At 43.6% G+C, this 18,080-nt stretch overlaps 1 protein-coding gene across 9 annotated transcripts in view; it reads right to left on the reverse strand.

Moving 5' to 3' along the window:
• Positions 1-18,080, reverse strand: part of csnk2a4 (casein kinase 2, alpha 4 polypeptide) — a 50,304-nt gene that overhangs the window by 14,268 nt on the left and 17,956 nt on the right. For 6 of the 9 annotated variants that reach the window (XM_061689158.1, XM_061689160.1, XM_061689156.1 and 3 more), the window contains 7 exons: positions 17,773-17,832; positions 17,588-17,671; positions 11,522-11,632; positions 7,719-7,820; positions 5,923-6,023; positions 5,537-5,685; positions 3,767-3,859 (listed from right to left, as the gene is read on the reverse strand). In XM_061689158.1, the coding sequence (XP_061545142.1) occupies positions 3,767-3,859; positions 5,537-5,685; positions 5,923-6,023; positions 7,719-7,820; positions 11,522-11,632; positions 17,588-17,671; positions 17,773-17,832 (700 nt within the window). Of the gene's footprint in view, positions 1-66; positions 1,214-3,766; positions 3,860-5,536; positions 5,686-5,922; positions 6,024-7,718; positions 7,821-11,521; positions 11,633-17,587; positions 17,672-17,772; positions 17,833-18,080 lie in introns of those variants that run through there. The other 3 variants (XM_061689161.1, XM_061689163.1, XM_061689164.1) reach the window with 3 other exon arrangements.

Below are 18,080 nucleotides of genomic sequence, written 5' to 3' on the forward strand. Positions count from 1 at the left end.
AAATGCGAGCAATGCACACTTGACATGAATAATTTCCAAGACGACAAAACAACCAGCTCCCTGATAAATACAAATGTTTATTTACAGAAATATTTGCAAATACTAGTCTTCTACATAAGGACATACAAATATATACAGTGGTATAGGGAGTCAATGTACACGCTTTGTGATGTACTTGCATTTTCATGTCTCCAAAAGATGGACACAGCAGGGTCACAAACTTACACTTCCAAATCGTGACACACAAACACAGAGATTGATACCCCTTTTTTCCCAAATTGAAACAGCATTTCATTCACGTGCCGAGAATCCTTCGAACAAAATGCTCTGAATACTCACGCTGTCAACCTTAACCCATGAGGGTTTTGACACATCGGGGGCAGGGGCGCAAAACAAACGCAAAGTCCTCGCCTGCCGCGCATAAAAACTCTTGGTTTTGGTAAAACAGATTTGGGCAGGATACATTTGCACCAACATATTCTCCAGTGCCTTATGTTACTTTGGAAAGTCTATGCACTTAACCAGGACTCAAAAGCATTCCGTTTTCGTCTCAAACAGCAACTCCACATCATCCAAATCTACAGGACAACACAACTCCTCCTCTTGGGTTGGCCACGATTCTCTTATTACTCTGCTCTCTCTCCAGAGTTAATGAGCAAATTATTTGCATGAAGAAAAAACACCCCCAGTGTTTATCTATCGAGAAATCCAACCAGGTTTGCTCCGTCATTCTTTCCAATGAATTGGGGGGAAACTTTGGTTCTGTCTTGAAGTAACGCAAGAAACTAGAAAGCAGCATTTCGCAAGAAATCGATGTACTGGGCCGCATCCAGCAGTCCAGAACAGTGTGCGAGTTTGGTGTGGTCTCTCACCAAGAAGGGGGATGAAATGAATAGAATAGTAGAAATGAATATCAGTGCATGTAAGCTACGGAGAACATTTCAGATGTTACAAGAGAATGTTTATATGAGAAGAGGAAGAACATACTTTAAAAATAAAGAATAAGCTTTTGAGGAGGTTTGGCCACAAGTTCAGATGGAGCGAGAGCTGGTAGAGTCGCACCCGTCCGTCTCCGTCCGGATTTGACGAGGGTGTCACTGGGGTGCTCCGGCGGCAGCGGGCAGCGGGGAGCTCAGGGCGTTGGTGGCGGCAGACAGGACAGGCGAGCCGCTGAGCGGGCCCAGGGCAGTGGAAGCTGGCAAGGCAGAGATACCTGGAGGAGATAGGTCACAGCTATCGTTTGACGGGCTAGCGAGCGGTACATGCCCTGGAATTCGAAGGAGCCCGACTTCATCGGAACGACTAAGGACTGATTTCTTTTCTGGGCTTGTTTGAAGGTTTATTCCGAAATGTTTGTTTCAGCCTGTCAGCCATTTGAAAATTCGGTTATCGTTGGATACCCATCAGAAGCAGACAGCTGCGATTGAATTTCTTGCTCGCTCAACAGTTTCAAAAGTTAGCAAAATGCGTACGGGAAAGCTGCAATAGGCCAAAAGTGAGTGTCCAGGATGAGTGGCAAGAAGCGGCAGACCATCAGCGGGTCATCCTGGAAATAGTGCAAGGTTCGAGGCACTGATCAAAGAAGATCGTAGAGTCGCCGCTGATGACGTAACCCTAACCCCATACATATTTTGTCAGTGATTCATTCCCCTTCCAAAGCAAGAAATTCAATCACAGCTCTCTGCTTCTGATGGGCATTCGACAATTACACCATTTCCAAAATGGATGACAACAAGACGACAGTCACTGGGGAACTATTTTTGTTGAGTTCGGTCTGACAGCTGTTTTTCACAAATTTTTGGGTGTGGAATCCAGAACTGATCTCAGTTTTTCTCTATCACGTCGAGACGCCCGTTTTCTAGCTCCCCTCCGACGTCGCCCTCTACCACCTGCCGACCGAAAATGATGAGAGTGAAATCGAGATTTCTCACCTTTTTGGACAGTACAAATTGGAAGTTGATCCTCAGTTCAGTTTGAAGGAACTCTGGCGATTGACATCGCACACATTGACAACACCTTACGCGGTATTAGCCCTGAGGACAGAACACCCGAGCTCCCGCTCATGCATTCCTGGTCCGCAGCAGATAACATCTTAATTGCCCTGGTCAGTCTGCATGACCTTCGGCATCGAAGTGCGTGACAAAATAGTCCAACAGTTTAAGGACAATGTTCCTCAGCGTACAATTGCAAGGAATTTAGGGATTTCATCATCGATGGGCCATAATCATCATCAAAAGGTTCAGAGAATCTGGAGAAATCACTGCATGTCAGCGGCAAGGCCGGAAACCGACATTGGATGCCCGTGACCTTCGATCCCTCAGGCGGCGCTGCATCAAAAACCGACATCAATGTGGAAAGGATACCACCGCATGGGCTCAGGAACACTTCAGAAAACCAATGTCAGTAAATACAGTTCGGCGCTACATCCGTAAGTACAAATTGAAACTCTACTAGGCAAAGCAAAATCCATTTATCAAATACACCCAAAAACTCCGCTGGCTTCTCTGGGCCCGAGCTCATCTAGGATGGACTGACGCAAATTGGAAAAGTGTTCTGTGGTCCGACGTGTCCACATTTCAAATTGTTTTTGGGAATTGTGGGATGTTGTGTCCTCCGGGCCAAAGAGGAAACGAACCATCCGGACTGTTGTGGACGCAAATTTCAAAAGCCAGCATCTGTGATGGTATGGAGCTGGCTGTGTTAGTGCCAATGGCATGGGTCACTTACGCCTCTGTGAAGGCACCATTAATGCTGAAAGGTACATACAGGTTTTGGAGAAACATACGCTGCCATCCGAGCAACGTCTTTTTCACGGACGCCCCTGCTTATTTCAGCAAGACAATGCCAAACCACATTCTGCACGTGTTACAACAGCGTGGCTTCGTAGTAAAAGAGTGCGGGTACTCGACTGGCCTGCCTGCAGTCCGGACCTGTTGAAAATTTATGGCGCATTATCAAGCGTAAAATACGACAACGGAGAGCCCGGAGTGTGTTGAACCGCTGAGGCTGTACATCGAGCAAGAATGGGAAAGAATTCCACCTACAGAGCTTCAACAATGAGTGTCCATGACCCTGTCCCAGCTTTTTTGGAACGCGTTGTAGCTATCAAATTCTATGTTCATGATTATTTGCTCAAAACAATAAAGTTGATCAGTTTGAACATGAAATATCTTGTCTTTGTTGAACATGATTTGCAAATCATTGTATTCTGCTTTTATTTATGTTAAACACAATGTCCCAACTTCATTGGAATTGGGGTTGTACATACTTTCTTCCAGTAATATAACAGATTACAATTACTTCCATTTTGTCATTAAATTATATAATCTCGCTACATGTAATTCGCTAGTCCCAACACTGGATATGAGTAATCATATTGTCACTGTCCAATGACAATCCTCTTGTATGTCGCATTACCATTTTCCTATGAACAATGAAAAGGTGCTTTGAAGCAAAGTATGCAGAAATACACCATGAAGACACTTGGCAAGAAGACGATTTGGTGATTCTGTTACAACACACGGACAGAACAAAGAACGTCGACGTTGGAGTGGTTATCTGAGGTTTTCATTGGTCAGCGACAGTGTTGAAAGTAATACATAGTTAAGATATTCATAATTCATTTTCCTCATATTTGCCTGGCATGTATGCCGTTTAAAACCGAATTCAAACTATAATATCCGTACAAGTGTGCAAGTAAGAGCTCCAATATCTCTTTCAAGCGAACCGACACAAATGGTTGCTAGGGCAGAGTGTTAGTTCTCACCAGTGATAATGCTGGCAGTACTAACAGCTGGGTTCCCACTGGGTAGGTTGGCGACTCCAGCTCCACCGCGAGACTGGTCCTTCACAATGGTGACTGAAGGAACAACAAAAAGATTTGTCTTTATTCCAACATACCCATGCTACTGTACTATATACGTCATTTTAGCATGGGTAAGTCGTGTCACCACCTTACATTGTGGTGCAGACTTGAAAGCCATGCGAAACTACGGTATTTTCCGCTAAGCAAACTCCTGAAGAAAATTCATACAGCAACCCTCCCTTGCCCCATCTGATGCCTCTAATTTGACCTCATTCTTTTATTATTATATTCCTTTACGAGATCTTATCCTGGCACTCAGCTCATCTTGTCGAAAGACCGGCCTGAGGTAGGCTTGGAACAGGCTCGTAAGCCCGCGATCACATACTAGCTATAGCCTTTAGCGTAACATATACGGAGGTGTGTGAAAAAGGTTTGCCTGCTTCCTGATTTCGTGTTTTTTTTTTTGCACGTTTGTCACACTTAAATGTTTCCCTTCATCAAACAAATATCAATATTCGTCGAAGGCAACACAAGTAAACACAAAATTCAGCTTTTAAATAAAGGTTTTTATGATTAAGAGGAAACCAAATCCATACCGACATGGCCCTGTGTGAGAAAGTGAGCCTTGGAGGTCCACCGTGGTGAGCGCATCCACAATTGGGTTTCTTTTCCTGTGGCCCGATCGTCTCATTGAAGTGGGTGCATGACAGGATCGCATAAGCGTGGCTCAAGAAACATTTAAGCGTGACAAACGTGCAAAAATATCAGAAATCAGGAAGGGGGCAACCACTTTTCCACACCACCGTAGCCGCACGGTTCTCTCTGTTAAGTCTGCTCACGGGCTTCGGCGCTTTTTGGGGCGTGCCGGACGCCGGCTGGGCTTCAAGATAATGTACAGTAGACCTCAGAAATGTCAGCGTTGCTTGTGAGAGGCTAAGAACGCCGAAGCATATGGCAAGTTGCCAGCCGGAGAACTAGAAACTGATCGAGAGCGCTGAAAAGAAACCTTTATCAGCACCTCTGTACTAAATCAAAAGTTGTACCGTCATTGTTGCAGGGACAACAATACCGAGATTAAAAGCCTGCAGTTAGTACAAAACGCTGCAGCAAGACCTTTGACGAGGACGAAAAAGTTTTCTTTTGCATTGGCTCCCGGTCTACTTGAGATGAGAAGTGAAGGTCCCGTTACTTACTGATAAAATATCACATGGGTCCGCGCCCTTTTACTGACTTACTTGTACCATTTGTTCCGTCCCAAAACCTACGCTTAAAAAACGTTGGCCTTTTGGTGAGTCTGAGGGCCAGAAAAAAAGCATTTTCTATTTGGTTCTATTACAAGGTGACGTTGACCTGAGGCTGGTGCGGTCTGGATTCTGCAGTGACCAAGTGGGATAAGATCTGAGGTGGACCGCTTCCCCAAAGTCGTTGCCATGGAGGATTCTGCTCTGACCGACCAGACCGGGTCCTGAGGCAGAACCACCAAAGGCATCTACCCTGCGACGACTTTTCTCTTTACTATTGTACTCTTATGCCATCTTAATGAACATTGTACAGCGTCTTGGCATCATAAAGAACATTGTGCAGCACCAGACTGTGATAAATATTGCCCACTCAACATCCATTGCAACCTGGTCATCCTTGAAGGTGGATTCCCGTCAACTTGACTTGACAAAGGACTCAAAGCGACTCCCATCACTTATGAAACTCTCTCGATTGCATGTGATAGCTTACAGAAGTAAGGGTGATCCACGGCCTCACGAGCAGTCAGGCGGGTCTGGTGATCATAGCGCAACAGCTTATCAAGGAAATCCAGAGCTTCTGGACTGACCAGATGCTGGTTTTCACTGTGAACAAATCGTTCCCACCGCTTGCGGGAATGCCTGGAGGACAAACACAATGGCAGAAAATGTGTCTGATATTAAAATAGTTAGATATTTATATATTTAAATATAACCTTTGGGGAAAAGACACAAGGATATGAAAATATTGTTAACTTTTGGGCAAAAGACACACCAAGAGAGACAAACCTGTCTCCAAACAGGTTTTTCTTCTCTTTTTCGAATACATTTGCAGAGGTGAGACATCATTAAAGTCAAGTGACTTGAGTAGCACCTTACCTTCCAAGTATATCGTTGAAACGAGGTTCTAGCTCAATGTTGTACTTATCGACATAGTCGTATAGGTCTTCTGTTCCCAAGACCTTGGCTATTCTCACCAGCTAAAGAAGAACAAACAGATCTCTCAGATACGTGGCAGATACTACCAACAACAAAATATAGCGAGGAACACTCGGGGATCTTGTTTGATGTGCGTCCCGTGTCCGAGAAGCACAATTATTATGTCACTAAATGCGAAAATGCTAGCTGTTGGAGTGAAGTTGCACAAAGGCTGTTAATGCTTTTTCTTTATGCTTTATCCTTTTATACACAATGTGAATTCAAGAATAAAAACTGTTGGTTATATGAAAAAGGAAAGCAATTATCAATCCATCCATTTTCCGTCCCACTTATCTTCACAAGGGTCACGGGCGTGCTGGAGCCTTTTCCAGGTGACTCTGGGCGAGAGGCAGGGGTACAATGAAGTTGGGACGTTGTGTTAAACATGAAGAAAAACTGAATATTTATGTGTGTGTGTGTGTGTGTGTGTATATATATATATATATATATACATACATACATTTATATACTTATATATATATATATGTATATATATATATATATATATATAAGAATGGGTCGCTCTCAGGAGCTCAGTGAATTCCAGCGTGGAATTATGATAGGATGCCACCTGTGCAACAAGTCCAGTCGTGAAGGTTCCTTGCTCCTAAATATGCTTTGTGTGTTGAGCAAGTTTTCCAATGAGACTTGACTTTTGGAAATAGGATAAAGATGGGGGCGCAAATGGGCTGTAGTTTGGATACCCCAACAGTACAATGTGCTGGCATCCTCGTTGTTTTGGTTTTCTTGCCGTCCGCACACGTGGAATCTGCGGACTACTTTTGACCTCCCTATCTTAGTGTCGCCGTCGACACGCAGCACCTGTTCATATCTGGTCTGCAGCGGCAGCTGCTTCAGTTGTTTATTCGTTTTCATGGGATTATCCAGTCGCCGCCCCCTCTGACCCATCCATCCATTTTAGGAACAATTTATACTCACTGGGGTCGCGGGTATGCTGGCCCCTATCTCAGCTGACTTCGGGTGCGAGGCGGTCGCCAGCCAATCGCAGGGCATGCACCCTCCCAATGAAAGCATTTTTTTCCATGGAATTAAGGTAGGAAATTCACATAGATTCCAACTCATTTATTTCTCTGGTGTTTGAATCTGACGATCGATAGTTTTTACGGGCTCGAGCTCACAATACGCCCGTGCGACTTCCGATCGGATTCACGCTGCAGGGTCACATTATGGTGTACTTTCGCCTGTTATTGGTTGCTACGTGCATTTATATCAATAATTTAGGAAATGAAATCAAAGGCGAGGAATCCCCAGTTATTTTGATACCAATTTGGCTGGGGGGGTTCCGCAGACCCGCTCACTACGAATTGGTGAAAAAACATTTACGATGCTCATTGTTCACTAATTACTTGTTTTCATACACTTCGGCAACAATTTTACCTTTGAGCTGCTGGGAAATGAAATTTGAGATGTTCAGAAAGTTTTTGGGGAGACATCAGAAAATCGAAAATATTCACCATCTGCTCTATTTTTTGGCCATGAGGTGAAACCTTACCCTGCGACATGCGGACTCTTTAGCCAGAGCAGGCAGAATCGTTATTATTGTGCAGAGGTTCAACAACATTTTGTTTAACACTGATATCTAATTGAAAGCCAAAATGTAAGCCTGGAAACAGATGGCGCGAGTGAGGTATGACTGAATCTTTGCGTAATGAACCTTATAACAAAACTATGATTACCTGGTCATAGTTGTCATGGCCGTGGAAGAAAGGCTCTTTCCTGAAGATCATGCTGGCCAGCATACACCCCAAACTCCACATATCCAGACTGTAGTCATACATCTAAAACACAAAGATGTCAATCTTGCTGTAGCTTTGCGCCCAATTATTTGAATAATACAGTACAGTGGACCCCCGCAATTAGCAGGGGATAGGGACCGAGGCCTGAAGGCGAATAGCAAGAAAAATATATACATAGTTGAATAGGGGGACCTGCGGGAACCGAACCACGAGTACGCGGGGATCCACTCTACATGCATTTAGCTTTATAGAAACATGTCCTGCCCGTGTATAAATCCACCCAAAGACATCACCGGTTTCACTCAAAGCATCAAGACCGATTAAGTCTACCAAACTTCGTTTTTACCCAGTATGTGCTGTACTGAAAATATTTTTACACAAGTACAAATGGAGAGCTGATACTTTTTATACATCATTACCCTAATAGCTACCTTACCTACCATAATTTCTTGTCTATAATACACTCGAGCATGATGCGCACCCTGAAAATTGACCCCAAAAATCAAGAACAGCCTTCTTCCCATGTATATTACACACCCATGACTTTCTATGCATTGATAGATTTATATGCAATATATGTTAGTGGTGACCCTCTCCAAATTTACTTTTTCTAATCAATTTTGATCAGTAATATTAATACCAAGGTTTACGTGTTCTTAATGTATTTAATACAGTGGCACACCCTACTGTTTCGTTTTGACACTGCAGCTTGCACAATGTACTGAAAGCTAGAAAGGTCATGTGCCCGGACAACATGTGCGAGATAATTATGGGATTAGGGGACGAAATGACGTCATACAGCAATTTAACAACTATACAACGGCGCTAGCCACCTTGTTTTCTGTCAAGTTAGTCCCCTAATTTAGTGCTTCATACAGTACATCTGCCAAACATTGCACAAGAATATTGTAATTTCAAATTATGTCCAGGCTGTATACAGGAGAATAGGCTGAATCAGATTTGCGCAATCGTATTTTAGTTGGGCCTTTGTAAAAAAAAGATAATAATAATAATAAGAAGAAGAAGAATAAATTAAGATGACATCAAAACGGAACCCTAATGAGATATTTTAATCCAATTACACAAGTTTGTCACTACAGCACACACTGGCATACAAATTTGGCTACAACTTAAGAAAGAAATGTAGTTGATGGCGTTCTTTATGTCTTGCCGACTTACTTGCTTTGTCACATGGTACGTGTTTGCTCAATGACTCAGCGAGGGTTTTCTGAGTGTCCTGTGCAGATCTATCCATTCATGGAACAACCATGGATGGATAGATGGCTAGATTTGTTTTCATCCCTTGAGGGACATTTGATTTAGTAGCTTCATATCAAAGTTTTCAAACTTTTCCACATGACTAGGTGTTTCTTATGAAGAGTGAAATGGAGAAAAGAGCAAGGTTTGCACGCACACTCACTTGTAACTTTGAAACGATGCTGTGATGTCATGACCGCATCATCTTTAGCAGCTGGTATTGGCAATATAGTACAGGGTTTAAATACTGTCAGTAAAGAAAACAGCTGTGGCAGTAGGGCTAAGCTAGCTCGCTCTTCCATTAGCCTCACCAGCAGCTGGGATGACTTTGGCAGTGCAATTTTCTTGGTATATGTTCTCCAAAAGGAATAAATCCTCCAGGGAATAGACAATCAAAACAGCGTTGTCCATTCTCTTCGTTTTCCTTTGAAACTGGCCGCGTGTGGGAAGCCAGCACGTTCATGGGTGGCCTGTGTCATTTTCCTGTTGGCCAACCAAAAACGATACATGCGTTCCATCGAGGTCCATTGAGACAATGCACCCACTTGCTAAGCTGCTAAACTCCTGAAAAGGTTGCTCGGCCTGCTAGCTTGAGAGTTTGTTTTGCTTGCCACTGAGTCACGTGATTGAATCATGTCCGCTGATTTAGCGATTGACGACTTTCATGCACTTCCTCCTCTCTCTCCTCTTCCTATGCTGTCCATTTAGAGACAGTAAGACTATTCAATAACGACCAATTGGACCTTGTTAAAACAACGTTCACGATAATATCAAAGGCGATATATATCACCCACCCCTAGTCATAGCCTTATTACTTAACACAGAACATAGGGTTAGATGAATTATAATATTTTGAATGTTAACCTAAACACAATACAAACTTATAAATTACAAGATATAAAACTAATTTATGGCTTTTCTAAAACAAATGCACTCATATACCTAATTTCACTGTTAAGGAATGTTCTCGCTTTTACTATACCTATGTATACGACCTATGTATGACTTTGAATATTTTTTTGGGGGGGGAAAGTACATTCATTATACACGAGAAATTACAGTAAGTCATTTTTCATTTTCTGTTGCTGAAAATAGATGAAAATACCAATGTGCTTCCTAAAAAAAAATTGTTTTTTCTTGTTTTCCAAAAACTTGCAAATATGACTTAGGCAACTATGCTATTTGGCTGATAATATGCAATAGAGCGTTTGTATATTGATAAAACAAAGATACAGTGGGTACGGAAAACATTTAGACCCCCTTAAATTTTTCACTCTGTTATATTGTGGCCATTTGCTAAAATCATTTAAGTTATGATCCCTCAATGTACACACAGCACCCCATATTGACAGAAAAAAACGGAATTGTTGAAATTTTTGCAGATTTCTTAAAAAAGAAAAACTGAAATATCACACAGCCATAAATATTATGACCCTTTTGCTGCGACACTCAAATATGTAACTCGGGGGCTGTCCATTTCTTCTGATCATCCTTGAGATGGTTCTACACCTTCAACTGTGTTTGATTATACTGAGAAGACTTGATTAGGAAAGCCACACACACTTGTCTATAAACAGACCTTACAGCTCACAGTGCATGTCTGAGCAAATGAGGTCAAAGGAACTGCCTGAAGAGCTCAGAGACAGAATTGTGGCAAGGCACAGATCTGGCCACGGTTACAAAAAAAGAATTCTGCTGCATTTAAGGTTCCTAAGAGCACAGTGGCCTCCATTATCCTTAAATGGAAGACGTTTGGGACGACCAGAACCCTTCTTAGAGCTGAGCAATCGGGGGAGAAGAGCCTTGGTGAGAGAGGTAAAGAAGAACCCAAAGATCACTGTGGCTGAGCTCCAGAGATGCAGTCGGGAGATAGGATAAAGTTCTACAAAGTCAACCGTCACTACAGCCCCCCACCAGTCGGGGCTTTATGGCCGAAGGTTCACCTTCCAACAAGAGACTGACCCTAAGCACACAGCTAAAATAACGAAGGAGTGGCGTCAAAACAACTTCGTGACTGTTCTTGAATGGCCCAGCCAGAGCCCTGACTTAAACACAATTGAGCACCTCTGGAGAGACCTGAAAATGGCTGTCCGCCAATGTTCCTGGATCTGGATCTGCAAGGAGGAATGGCAGAGGATCCCCAAATCCAGGTGTGAAAAACTTGTTGCATCATTCCCAAAAAGACTCGAGGCTGTATTAGCTCAAAAGGGTGCTTCTACTAAATATTGAGAAAAGGGTATTAATACTTATGGCTGTGTGATACTTCAGTTTTTCTTTTTTAACAAATCTGCAAAAATGTCAACAATTCCGTTTCTTTTCTGTCAATATGGTGTGCTGTGCGTACATTAATGAGGGGAAACAATGAACAAATGATGTTAGCAAATGGCTGCAACATAACAAAGAATTAAAAACAATTTAAGGGGGTCTGAATACTTTCCATACCCACTGTATGTTCTCCTTGAACACCCTCGCAATCTCATCTGTACCTGATAGTCCACCAAGAGTTCTGGTCCTTTAAAGTAGCGTGAGGCGACCCTGACGTTGTACTCCTGTCCTGGGTGGTAAAATTCGGCAAGGCCCCAGTCAATAAGACGTAACTATAGACAGATACATTGAACAGTAAATGATAGTTTGTGACATATACATGGACATATGGACATACACAAAGTGATGTGCTCTAAAAATAAGTTTCAAAAAGATTGGTTGGAAACAGCCTTACACAGCGATGACAAGGCATAATGGTGATTTGACCTTTTCTACCTCAGCCATTAGGATTTATTGTTCTAAGTTTAAATAGCAATGTGACGAGAGTTCCCAAAAATGAGTATTGTTGTTGTTATAGCTGAGTATTGTTGGAATGGCCAGTTCAACCAGAGTATAACGCACTGGTTAAAAAAAAAAAAAACTTGGGGTGGGTAAAAATATAAATTCATCAATGCATTGCAATTACCCCCCCCCCACACACACACACACACACAACCTCCCCCAATTCAATGTCGATTCAACATATTCTCAAATATTGATTCACCTCCTGGCCCGTGAGGTGCTTTGCGTGTGATTCGTGTTGTATGGACGGAAGCCGAGCTCAACGAAACAAGAAAATGGCTACTAAAGCAAGCAGCCGCAGCAGCGTGACGCGAGCGACTCCTACTTTTAAATCTGACGATTCGGGTCATTTTGGATTGCTTTGTAAACTTGGAACACAAGAAATGGACAATAGACACTAAAAACACTATACACAATACCCACCCGAAAACAGAAGTCGCTGTCCTGAAGCTGTACACAGTGTTAAGACAGTGGTTTTAGAGTTGTTTAAGTCGGCAGAAAGAGTGGCACGTAAATGTGATGGCTGCTGATTGTAACCATCACTTCTCATTTCATTTCTATTAAGTGGGAATTAGTGTCAAATGTTACAGAGTAGAGGCCTGCACAGAAGCCACACAGGGAGCAATATCGCAAAATTGCTGACAGAGGCAATCAATTAATTTGACGAAGAAAATACCCCCAATTTGCACAATGCCGTAAACATGCTACTTAATTAGGTTTTACTTAAAGGTCCCCTTCCATTACTGTTTTTCTATTTAATTTTGATAATCGCTGATGCCCTTTTATTTGGTTTGCATGATAATTCTGGTTGGAAATGCGAAAATCTTCCTTTTCGAGTTATTTTGGTTGGTCTTTTCCACCTGACATTTGAGACGGTTGGATTTTTCATTATCATGAATGAAACCATATAAATGAGATTTACCACAAATTCTCGTGTATAATGCGCACCCATGTATAATACGCACCCCAAAGTGTCAAAGGTTATACTGAGAAAATGCGGGCCGCACATGAATGGAGGATGGCCCGCAAATGGCCCCCAGGCTGTAGAGATATGACACCACTGCTAGTGTACAAGTGCAAAGGTATAACCCATACAAATGTTGGAAAAAGGTCCACTGCTGTACACTGAAAAGGTAATAGGTCACTTCTTGTTCGGTTTGGAATATGGGTTATTGTTCGTGTCTGGGCTGCACGTGTCTGAATTTTCGAATGCCTAGGTGTAACGTCGCGCGAATAGGTCTTTGATGAACTGGAATCATGTTCTGTTTTGTGGCGACATCAGAAAAGCTAAGGTAGAAGAGCCGTTTTCGTCACATACAGTGGGCACGGAAAGTATTCAGACATCCTTAAATGTTTCATTGTTATATTGCAGAAATTTGCTCCAATCTTTCAAGTTATTCTTTTCCCCTCAATGTACACACAGCACCCCATATTGACAGGAAAAAAACGGACGTGTTGAAATTTTTGCAGATTTATTAAAAAAGAAAAGCTGAAATATCACACAGCCATCGGTATTCAGACTCTTTGCTCAGTATTTAGTCGAAGCACCCTTTTGAGTTAATACAGCCTGGAGTCTTTCTGGGAATGATGCAACAAGTTTTTCATACCTGGATTTGGGGATCCTCTGCCATTCCTCCTCGCAGATCCTCTCCAGTTCTGTCAGGTTGGATGGTGAACGTTGGTGGACAGCCATTTTCAGGTCTCTCCGGAGATGCTCAATTGGGTCGTCGTCCTGTCCCTGCAGCTGAAAAACACCCCCACAGCATGATGCTGCCACCACCATGCTTCCCTGTTGGGACTGTATTGGACAGGTGATGAGCAGTGCCTGGTTTTCTCCACACATACCGCTTAGAATTAAGGCCAAAAAGTTCTATCTTGGTCTCATCAGACCAGAGATTTTTATTTCTTGGAGTCCTTCAGGTGTTTTTTTTATTTAGCAAACTCCATGCGGGCTTTCATGTGTCTTGCACCGAGGAGATGCCACTCTGCCATAAAGCCCCGACTGGTGGGGGGCTGCAGCGACGGTTGGCTTTGTAGAACTTTCTCCCATCTCCCGACTGCATCTCTGGAGCTCAGCCACAGTGACCTTTGGGTTCTTCTTTGCCTCTCTCTCACCAAGGCTCTTCTCCCCCGTTTGCTCAGTTTGGCCGGACGGCCAGCTCTAAGAAGGGTTCTGGTCGTCCCAAACGTCTTCCATTTAAGGATTATGGAGGCCACTGTGCTCTTCGGAACCTTAAATGCAGCAGAATTCTTTATTTGTAACCTTAGCCAGATCTGTGCCTTGCCGCAATTCTGTCTCTGAGCTCTTCCGGCAGTTCCTCTGACCTCATGATTCTCATTTGCTCTGACATGCACTGTGAGCTGTAAGGTCTTCTATAGACAGGGGTGTGGCTTTCCTAATCAGGTCCAATCAGTACAATCAAACACACCTGGACTCCAGTGAAGGTGTAGAACCATCTCAAGGATGGTCAGAACAAATGGACAGCACCCGAGTTCAATATATGAGTGTCACAGCGTCACGTCAGTGTCATGTCTGAATACTTATGGCTGTGTGATATTTCAGTTTGTTTTAATCTGCAAAAATTTCAACAATTCAGTTTTTTTCTGTCAATATGCGATGCTGTGTGTACATTAATGAGGAAAAAAATGAACTTGAATGATTTTAGCAAATGGCTGCGATATAACAAAGAGTGAAAAATTGAAGGGGGTCTGAATACTTTCCGTACCCACTGTAGATAGACAGTGCTGTGAAAAAGTGTTTGGCCCCTTCCTGATTTAGGTTTAGATCTTGGAGTCCAGCTCATGAAAAAAGGGAGCAAAAACAAAAGTGTATTTTTTTTGTTCAGTATATGAACTAAACACTAGGTCATTTTTGGAACTATGAACTGAACTTTGAACTAGTTCGAGTTGGAGTAGAAATTGAACTTGCCCTTTGTTTTTGGTTTTTGTCCTGTTCGACTGTTAGGTCAAGCAGAATGGAGGATCTGTATCCCTTTTATGCCGGAACAGTTTTACTGTGTCACAGTGGAGTTTTTAAGCTGCCGCTGTGGTTTTCATTGTATTATAATGGATATTTATTGAGAATCAGAGTCGAACAGAACAAAGTTTCTAGAGGGGAGTGAGAGATGAGGACAAAAGACAAAGCACTAACTGTAAACAAGAAAGTAAATCATTATATACCTACAACAATGACATTAGATATGAGTGTTGTATGGGGCAGTAGTGCTACACCCTGTGTGGGAAGGACAGGACAAGATAGGACAAGGGTCGTGACCGGCTGTACAACTGAAGTGCGGTGGGAGTGGCTATGTAAATTATAAACGTCTATAGGACGAGTGTGAGTGAGGGGATACTGTCGCAATAAGTGAGTGGCCCCACACCCAGCGAAAAAGTCCCAGGGGTGTGTGGCAGCAGACACATGCAAGTGAATTGACACCGTTTGGCATGCACAATAACTGACAGAAGTGTCCTGTAATTGCTGTGCCTGAGAGAACCTCACTCAATCGATCGAGAGGCAGGATCAGGCCCAAGAGTCCACCCGGCGGACGGGACATGTCCCACACCGTGGGACTGGTTGGGCGCTCCGCCACCACCACCACCTCCCCCAGGAGAGCAAGACGCCACCCCAACCAACAAGGCCCACGGTGCAGCCAGTCCCAGCACAGCCTGAGGGTGGGACGCTGTCCCTTGTTTGTTGGAAAGAAGGGCTGATAGGGGCGCCCGACAAGGGAACGATAAGAGGGGGGAACACAGGGAGCAGCCGCGGGGCATGAGAGGCCAATGCCAAGCAGTCATCCGTCCCAGTCATCCGTCGCCTCAGGAGCACCGCCACGAAGCTAGTGAAAACCCACCTCCCCCCTCTGTTACTATGTCCCTACCCCGTGTATTAGTGGTGTGGTTCATAACACTGCAATCTAACAGCCAAATCCCCCCCACCCAAGACCCACCGCCCCCCAGAGATGGGTGTATGAGGTGCATTATAAGAAATGGGGATGAATGTGTGTGATGCATTAAAATCCTGGGGGGCAGGCAAGGCAGTGGGGCACGGCGCCAGGACCGGAAAACAGCACTGACGTGCTGAAACCCGGTCCGACACACGCATCCTCCCGACCCCATACCAGTCCCCCATAAACCCCTGGATATGTGTGTGTGCCTAGATGTGACAAGAGAGAAAGATATTTACAGTGAGTAGTGTGAGTGTGTGCTCGCTGAGTGATTAAGAGGCATGGCTCCTGCAGGTTGGACCCATCAGGCAGGACAACCACGGACAAAGAGGGCCGCCCCACCCAGCCCCGCAGCACCGACCCCAGGACTCCCCCCACATTCCAGCCAGCACCCGCTACCCCCGCCCCCAAACCAGGCAGGGACGAAAACCGCACAGCGGGCCCCACAGCCCGCAGGGGACCACCCGGCCCCCCCACGGGAAGAGGAGGCGACCGCAGCGGGACGATGAATGAACTTTCCCAACATTCATCCTGTATTATTTCATATCCCAATATATATCGCAGGCCTATATTGCAGATTTTGATTACAGTTCTTCCTCTATTTTTTATACTGTTTGTACAATATTTTTATGGTATCCATTGCTCTTGCTCTCTCTCAATGTATTTGTTTAAATGTGTTAGAATTTTTTAGGGTGTGTTTATACAGTGGGGCAAAAACGTATTTAGTTAGCCACCAATCGTGGAAGTTCTCCCACTTAAAAAGATGAGAGAGGCGTGTAATTTTCATAGGTATACGTCACGTGTGAGAGACAAAATGAGAAGAAAAAAAATCCAGAAAATCACAGTCTGATTTATTATTAGAATTTATTAGCATTTTATGGTGGAAAGTAAGTATTTGGTCACCTACAAACAAGATTTCTGGCTCTCACAGACCTGTAACTTCTTCTTTAAGAGGCTCCTCTGTCCTCCACTCGTTACCTGTATTAATGGCACCTGTTTGAACTCATCAGGATAAAAGACACCTGTCTAGAACCTCAAAGAGTCATACTCCAAACTCCACTATGGCCAAGACCAAAGAGCTGTTAAAGGACACCAGAAACAAAATTGTACACCTGCACCAGGCTGGGAAGACTGAATCTGCTATAGGTAAGCAGCTTGGTGTGAAGAAATCAACTGTCGGAGCAATTATTAGAAAGCGGAAGACACACAAGACCACTGATAATCTTCCTCGAACTGGGGCTCCATGCAAGATCTCACCCCGTGGGGTCAAAATGATCACAAGAACGGTGAGCAAAAATCCCAGAAACACACGGGGGACCTAGTGAATAACCTGCAGAGTCTCCTCCTCTCCGGTTTGGGAACCATTTTTGATTTCAGCGTAATATCGGAACACTTTCAACTGCCTACAACAACAAAAAATATGCCCAATCGGAGCATTTGTAATCTAAATCATTTGTACGTCTCTTCAATCAAAACTTAGCACCTTTTAAAATTGCTGGGGGGAACCATTTATCAGCCAGGTAGATTCGGTGTATATATAATCGTAGAACAATATTCTATGGGTCTTGAAAAGTCAGTCAAAATGCTTTAAAATGGCTGGCACGCTAGGCGGCACTGAATGTGTTCAAGTTAGCTATAAATGTGATAGCTGAAGAATCTTGCAATTGTAAAACTGATGTGTCAGCAGCACGAATTCACTCTGCATTGCTGTTTTTTTTTTAAACATGAAAACATTAATTAATCTTCACGAATGCAGCGGGTGCCAGGTGTTCAAGAACTTACCTTATGGTGTTCATGATCAATCATCACATTATGCGGCTTGACATCTCTATGCATGATTCCCATACTGTGGCAATAGTCCAGAGCCTATTGAAAATAGCCATACATCAACTTGCACAAAAAATCATTTGGAAAGAAAAACGGAGCCTATAGGTTGATCTGCAGCAGACAATTCAAGGTCGACTCACCTTAAGGATCTCGTACATATAGAACCGGATGTCATAATCTGTCAAAGTTTGGTACAATTGCTGGGGATCAAAGCAAAGTCATCAGGGCGGGCCCATATTAAACAGAATAATGACTGTATGACTACAACAATACATCACTCCGTGGAAAAAAGCAGTCAGAATGCACCAGTGATTGAGGATAGAACCGGAATACAATAATGGTCCTCCATCAGATACGGTGTTGGAAATTGGTATGTGTGAAGTGTGCAACCACACAGGGCAGGCAACCCCCCCCCCGCTGACGAATGGATTTACAACGGTAATATGAA

This window comes from Phycodurus eques, chromosome 10 (assembly GCF_024500275.1).
Source record: "Phycodurus eques isolate BA_2022a chromosome 10, UOR_Pequ_1.1, whole genome shotgun sequence".
Taxonomy (NCBI): Eukaryota; Metazoa; Chordata; class Actinopteri; order Syngnathiformes; family Syngnathidae; genus Phycodurus; species Phycodurus eques.